The sequence below is a fragment of the Puntigrus tetrazona genome, chromosome 2 (assembly GCF_018831695.1).
Source record: "Puntigrus tetrazona isolate hp1 chromosome 2, ASM1883169v1, whole genome shotgun sequence".
In the NCBI taxonomy this organism is placed as follows: Eukaryota; Metazoa; Chordata; class Actinopteri; order Cypriniformes; family Cyprinidae; genus Puntigrus; species Puntigrus tetrazona.
Window position 1 is genome coordinate 238,486 of NC_056700.1, and position 7,505 is coordinate 245,990.

The 7,505-nt window shown below is 38.9% G+C and overlaps 2 protein-coding genes across 2 annotated transcripts; both read left to right on the top strand.

Moving 5' to 3' along the window:
- The first annotated feature begins 256 nt into the window (after positions 1–256).
- Positions 257–1,911, top strand: LOC122325174 (stress-associated endoplasmic reticulum protein 1-like). Its single transcript, XM_043220121.1, has 3 exons — positions 257–462; positions 680–755; positions 1,555–1,911. The coding sequence occupies exons 1-3, from the start codon at positions 382–384 to the stop codon at positions 1,593–1,595; spliced, it is 198 nt and encodes a 65-aa protein (XP_043076056.1). The 5' UTR covers positions 257–381; the 3' UTR covers positions 1,596–1,911.
- A 1,054-nt stretch (positions 1,912–2,965) lies between these two features.
- On the top strand, positions 2,966–6,237 carry LOC122325097 (protein fuzzy homolog). The gene is given in 4 exon segments (XM_043219987.1): positions 2,966–3,116; positions 4,492–4,891; positions 4,894–5,002; positions 5,004–6,237. Coding segments are annotated over 3 exon segments (1,269 nt in total). The 5' UTR covers positions 2,966–3,116; positions 4,492–4,542; the 3' UTR covers positions 5,815–6,237.
- Positions 6,238–7,505: the final 1,268 nt, after the last annotated feature.

A 7,505-nucleotide genomic window follows, 5' to 3' on the forward strand; every position in this document is an offset into this window, starting at 1 on the left:
AATAAATGTTACACTACTGGCAGTTTTAAACCAAAACTATATATCCAAGTAGACACACAAATATAAAAAAGAACATCACAGACATTGTGCAAGAAGCCAAAATTTATATCTAAGGTCTTTATCAATATAAACGTTTAAATCGGTTTCTATGATACATTACAGATACAGACATACAGCGTTTTTTAAAAAGCTGGGCGGTCCAAGAGTCGGTCCATTTACGATCTTCCTGTGTGGGCGGAGCTTACATTCCGAGTACGTAGCACTGATCAGTGGTACGTAGACAAAAATCGACGTAGTTTTCTCCTCATCCTCACTAGTTTGCGTTCGTCATATTTGTGACCGTCTCCAGCTCACTTTCACAACCCACCAGCGTCTGCAACGATGGTCGCCAAACAGAGGATTCGCATGGCCAACGAGAAACACAGCAAAAACATCACCCAGAGAGGCAACGTCAAATCATCGGTAAGACAACTCTTCGAGGCGTTCGATAGCGTATCAACAGAAGCGAAACGAACCTCACGTTATTCAACGACTTAGAGAAAGTAAAATTAAAGTTCGGTTAAACCTATAAATATAGGCAAGTGCTAGCTTTGAAGTAAAATATTGTTTCTTATTACCTTTTTGATAAATCCCACTGCACTGCTACAATCAAATGAAAACTAAAACTGTATTTACGCAGAAAAACGTCAGTGATGATAAAGTTTCGGTGGGACCCTGGCTCTTGGCGCTTTTCATCTTTGTGGTCTGCGGTTCAGGTGAGTAACCAATACAACAACGAAAAAAAAAAAAACAAGCCATCTGTCATGTCTCACGTCAAATAATAGACGCACTCAATTAAATGGTATTTTATTTTTATGCCGGCATGTGTTGCACTTTCCGTTTAGCCCAAGGTAGGTAGACAAAGCTGACCTCCGCTCATTTTTTTTGGCACACACCGAGAAACCTTGCACTGTAGTGAAGGCCGAGATAATAATGCACACTATTTACACGGACAAGGCTGGACTGATAGGGTGACTTTATCTGCTTATTTTCAACACGTGGATCTGCAGGTGTTGTTACTCTCAAACAGCACTGAAGAACAGTTCCAACAGCCGCTTAAGTACTCCCAGGAAGAGCCAGCTGGAGGCTTTAAAACGTGTGTAGCCTTTTTGACAATGTCATAAACGGCTCCGTCTAGGTCTGATGTGCGGCACATGATTTGGCCCGGGCTGCTGCCAGCTCTCACCGAGTTTTACCCCGTTGCTTTCGAGAATCTGTTTGCTTTGATCAAATGACATTGTCCTTGCATGTCATCTCGCACTCTGTTTGTTTGCCCTCACTTTGTTTTTTTTTTTACGGTTTCGCAATCTTTTTTATCCGATTCAATCCACAAAAGCATACTTTTCAATTAGTTATTTGGAAATACGTTTACTTTTATAGTAAGGATAAATGACCACTAGCACAGTGACCCATTATATACCTTCAGCTGGCACTAATGTTTAGATTGACTTCAACAAACCTTTTCCAAAAGCTGGAATGTAAACCATCTGTAATGTCACTCTTTTTTTTCACCAGCAATATTCCAGATCATTCAGAGCATTCGAATGGGCATGTAAAGAGGACCAATGATGTCTCAAGCATCCACTCCTTGCCAGCGACTTTGCCAAGGAGCCTCTCTTCAAGGCTTTTGCAGATTTCATTGATTAATCTTCTATGAGGTGCAACAATCCTATCATTCCTCTCTGGTGCCTTGTTAATGAAGAAAACACAAAAAGCCATAAAACTTCATTCCGATCAATTGTAATGTTGTTTTCTGTCAATCTACCTTGATGTTGTGTAAAAAAATCTTGACGCGTCACGAGCAGTGATGTGATTCGTCATTCCTGATTTCTCGTTCGTTCTTGAAGTAATTTTGCAGAAATTATTTAACGTCTTTTTTAAGTTTTTCTGGCCCCAAAAACAGCCATTTTGAAGTTTGCACAAAATAGAGTATTAGGAAATGAAAAGCCAGCCAGCGAATCCCAAAAATGTGTCTCTTTTCACACATCGTATTATTTTTTTTCTTTCACTTGTTTTCTTTGTAATTTAATAGCTGCCTCCTTTCTTGAATACGGAACTTATCCTGAATAATTTAGTTCTCTGGCACATAATCTTGTGGTTGTGGTAATGTTTGCCATAATAGAATAAGGCTTAGCAAATCGGCTTTTTCAGAATTGACGATGTTACATACTGTATGCTATGAAAAGAGGAAAGTAAAGAGGAAAAGAGCTGGACTAAAATAAAATGTTTATAAATGACATGCATTGTGTGCGCGTTTTTTGGAAGTTATCCGCTAAGCTCAGCTGAAATTTACAAGAATCTTAAAATGTTTGTCGTTTAACCAACAGGTTATAAGGTTTGAGATTACATTATATCGATTCTTATATTTATTAGCAGTAAAGAAAAGTAGCGTAAGGGTGTAACATGAAACAAACCATTTTTAAGCTGTTTAACCTGGCTTAAAAGAACTAAAAATAAGGAACCATGTTCTCAACGGAAATTTGCTGATTATAGTCTTTGTGGGAAAACGGTTACAATGATTCGTTACTTTAGTTGGCATGTGGAGATAAGCAGTGCCAAAGGCGGCAACATTAATCAAAGGTTCACAATGGGAGTCAATACAGAGTTGATTGCATTTCAAGGTATGAATGTAGTTCATTTTGGTATCTTAAAAAAAAAAAAAAAAAAAAGTAGCATTAAAAATGTTTTCTGTTTTTTTTTATTTTATTATTATTATTATTTTTATTTGTAAAACGAAATGCTGTGTGTTTTAAATTTTATATATATTTAAAATATTTAGTTTACTTAATATTAAATGTTCTGTACTTTAAGACTGTTTAGGATTGAAAAAAATAAAATGTTAAATATACGCAAGACATAAAAATTTTTTCAGTTAAGTGCTGAATAATTCTAAACCGAACCAACAAAAGAGCAGGAACCGTCTTTATGCACTAATTGCATCCACAAACAGTCTCCGGAAGGTGGCGGTGTGGCGCCATCAGTTTTCTTTTACTCTCTATCGGCTGCGAAGAAGAGCGGAACCGCTGTTGTCAGAGATGTTGCTGTGGATACGTGAAGTTTACGACTCTCAAAGTCAGGTGAGAAAATTAATATTTACAATTATTTTATTTGAAATCGAGTTATTTGCTGCTTAATTCTGTGAGGGAAAACCTTGGGTGAAAGTTATGCGCGGGAACGTTTATTACGGCAGTTTCGGAGTGGATTAACGTTAGCAAACACAGGAAAAATATTTTTTTAGTCATTTTGACGCAGCTGTGTCACGTTAGCATACACTTAGCATGAACACCAGCTTTTCTAGTTAGCAGAGTAAGAAAGGGTAAGAGGGTGTTTTTTCTTTTTATTTAATGAGGGGTTTGTGGATCAACTAGTATTTTAACTATTTAATGTTTGTTGATTGATTTCACATAAGTTTTATATATTTATTAATCACATAAGTCAAATATATATATATATATATATATATATATATATATATATATATATATATATGTGTGTGTGTGTGTGTGTGTCAGATGTACCTTTGATGTGCATTCAGTTCAGCAAGCATAGTGTCTTAAACATATCTTCAATTAAAATATGGGCAATTAAACATGTATTTATTAAAAATGCTTTACGTAAGTCATAGAATAAATGTACTTTTTAAGATGAATCTCTGTTTCCTGGGATTCTGCTTTTTCATTCTTTGACAAAACACTTTCTTGACAAAACACAACAGCGCAGTTGATTTAGTATGTTATATAATATAAAATATATCGTATTTAATAGGAATATGTACAATTAACAGGATCATTATTAAATACACATTTTAATAGCAGTATATTATTATATAGAAGGGGTGAGAACCAGAAGTGACATTTCACCAGCTTTACAATAGAGCCATTTTTTTTTACCATAGTTTGATCTGACTTTTGATCTTCTTTATTATTTTTAATACTAATGTGTGCATTCATCTGTGTCAGGGACAGTACTTTTACCAATAAAAAGGCTTATTAAGAGCCTTCATTTGATTTTATATAAAATCTCAGTTTCACCAAAATTGTCACTTACGCCTTCTAGTTCTCGCCCTGGATATTATGCATTAACATTAATATCTACATATAAATATAAACATAGTTGATACAATCTTTAACAAAGTGGGCGGGGTTGACTTTTACTTTAACCATTCCCTGCTGGTGGAGTGACCTGTCCAACTCGATCAGAGTCTTTAGCCATCTTTAAGAAGGGCTAAATACAATTGCCATGATGACTAAAATAACAAATGTTTCTATCAGTTTCCAGCTGATCATCCTGCACGTACTAAACTTGTATTTAAACATTGTAATTCAAAAGTAAAAGTACGTTAGGAGGGCATCTTACCATTCACAGGTGTCGTATCAGTGAACGGTCTTTTGCAGGTATGTACAATGGAGAAGTTCTCATGTGTTTATTTCTTTTGTCTTTGTGCACCTAAAGGCTTTTTAGGATGTCCCCATCATTGATTGGCGTTTAGAGCCACTTTCCACCATGCTGCAAGCAGAGACCCTCCAACTTCTGTGCCTCACAGCCTCCAGCGGGTTCCCTCTGTTCTCACGAGGCTCCGCAAAGCAGCTTCCCTTTTCCATCATCGGCTCCCTCAATGGCGTCCATATGTTCGGCGCCGGTCACGGGGCTCAGTTGGCGAGCTGTGAGACGGATCGAGGGAGCCGCGTGGTTTGGGGGGTGTTTCAGGAGAGCCTGATGCTGATCGCGGTGAGTGGCGGCGGAGGCTCCGCCATCAGCGAGCTGCAGCTGCGCCGCCTGCTGGAGAACGTGTGGAACTGCATGGTCCTGGTCCTGGGACGGGACGAGCTGGCAAACATACGCAATGTGGAGCGGATAAACGAGAGTTGCGCTCTTGTTACCGCCTGATCGACGTGCTCCTGGAACGCGTTAATGACGAGCAGGGATTTATGGGAGAGCTGACACAGTGCGCCGATTGTTTGCTTCTCCCACTCCGGCTTGCTTCGGGATGTCTTAGACTCTTCGCTCAAGCAGCGGAGAGCGAAATTTGGCTGCCTGCTGGTGCACGGCCGCGTGGCACAAGCCACGGAGAAGTGGTGGTCGCGGCTGACGTCCCAGGAAGTTGTTCTGCTCTCAGCCTTGGTGCAGTCGCTTTCTGGAGCGTCTTCGTGCGACTACCCCGTCTTCCTTCCCCAAGGTAGTCCCACCGTCGCTATTCGCTTGCTCAGTTTCCAGCTACTTCCTGGGGTTCACGTGTGCGTCCTATGTGGCCCCAAACCCTCTTTGTGCAAAGCAGAGAATGAGCTCATCGGTCGTTTTTGGTCCACTTTTGCAGAGAACCTGCGTAGCTGTTTGGAGCAGGCCAAACATTCTACTCTTCCCCCGTCTGTTAGCCTTCGCTGGGACGTCCAGGCGCTTCTCCTCATCAACCGCGAATCTCGCCGCGCCGTCACCGTCTGTCCTCGTGTCCGCGGTGGTGCTCCTTCGGGGGCTACGCCTCTCCTCTCATCGGGCAGGCGCTTGGAGCTCCTCCGCCTCTTTTATACGTTTGCCGTCACTCGATATTTTACCTGTCAGGAGGCATCGGTTTCTTCGACTACCTCGGAGGGTTTCTCTCAGGGTTTTACCCACGTCCCTGTGCAGTGTTACCTCGTCACAGACGAGTGTAAATGTTATGGCCTGCAGAGTTCCCAACACCAGCTCTTCATCCTCATGGATCTCTCTGTGCCCACGTTTGCACTCCGTACTGTGGCTACACAGACTCTCTCAGCGGTTACTGCTGCAACTGGTTTTTAAGGGCACTAGTTTGGACATGTATGGGTCACTGAACCAAACTTACTGGATTTGCAAAAATGAACAGCTCATTAAGGATAGTTCACATAAATCATTGTTATCTTAACCTCATGTCCTTTTTACGAGCTCCTAAAAATGGTTCATACAATGACAGCCATTGTTCGAAACAACAGTGAATCACATTTAGAAAAAAAATGGCAAGACATTCTACTTATCTTCTTTTGAGTTCCACACATGAAAGAAAGGCATGCAGATATGGAGGACATGGGGGTTAGTAAAGGATGACAAGTAAACTATCCTTTTAAATAGTCACTGGCAATTTCTCGTTGTGTTCTTTAAATTAAAGCTTGTGCCTTATTGCATATTAATCAAAAGAAGACTTTTTGTTAACGCTTTACAACAAGATTCAGTTTGAGCTAACAATGAACTACGATATCCATTTATTAATATTAATTACCGTATCGTTATTTTTGCATCTACTAGTACCTTTTAAAAGAAGTTTAGAGTATAAATTAAACCTATAACACATGCTTTATGCGTAAGTATTATTCATTGTTATTTTGTGATGCTTAATGTATTAAGTACGTTAACAAATTGAACCTTATTGTAAAGTGTTGCTAATATTTCTTTACAGGATACAAACGAATGTGATTCTAGAACGTCAATCAAAATATAGACTCAAGAGCACTTAATGACTACTGTATAACTGTATATGTGTAGCACTCACACTGTGTGCATTGCTGTGTTGTTATGAAACATGGATGGGAAATGTGTTTGGCGTTAAAGGCCAACTAAATATTATTTTCGAGAGCTGTGTATGTTAATATTCACTTGGTGAACAAATAAATGTGAACAAATACATATGCATCGTTAGATTTCTGTTTCACTTCCAACAAGGAAATTCTGCATGCTGCATTCTAGCAATACATCAGCTGCTATTATTACTGAACCACATTCATGTTTTACGCGATTGTTGTTTTTTTTTCCTCCCTAAATGTTTATTTGTAAAAAAAACATCTGAAATCTGTGTAACCACGCCCCCTGCTGTCCAATAATATCATGTTCCAATATTATGAGTCTTTTATTTTTGTAACAAGAGTGGGTGATGTTAATGAAGTGCCTTAACGCTTACAGGTTAAATGAAGATATTGGGTGTGATTATCGCCTCAATTAACATTTTAATAGCATGTTTACACGTCATTTTAAATATAAATAGCATTGTACAGCTAACCTGTAATTGCACTCAAAAAGAATATTGTGCTTGTTTTTTTTTTTTTAGAGGATATAAAATTTGCAGGCAACTAAAGTGCTATAGTCCCTTTTCTTTTGTTCATATATAATTATCCTTTAACAAATTCAACTTAATGTCTTCAAGTGGTGGAAAGCGGTTTGAGTCGCTCCTTTAAGGCAAAGCACAATGCAGTCTTAGCGACACAAAGCTTTAAATATTCTTGTAGCACAGCCAGTGAGCTGTATAAAAGACTAAAAAGAATACAAATAAAAATAGGCTATGGATCTGTGCATCCACACCCAGTCTCATTATATCAGTGCTTTGATGCAACCTGTGTTGTTAAAAGCGCTATATAAATAAAATGATTGATTGATTGATACTTGCTTTTAAGGAATAATCCGAGTTAAATACCGATTGAGATCTGTGACATGCCTCAGTTTGCAAACACAACGTGTTGATAGAA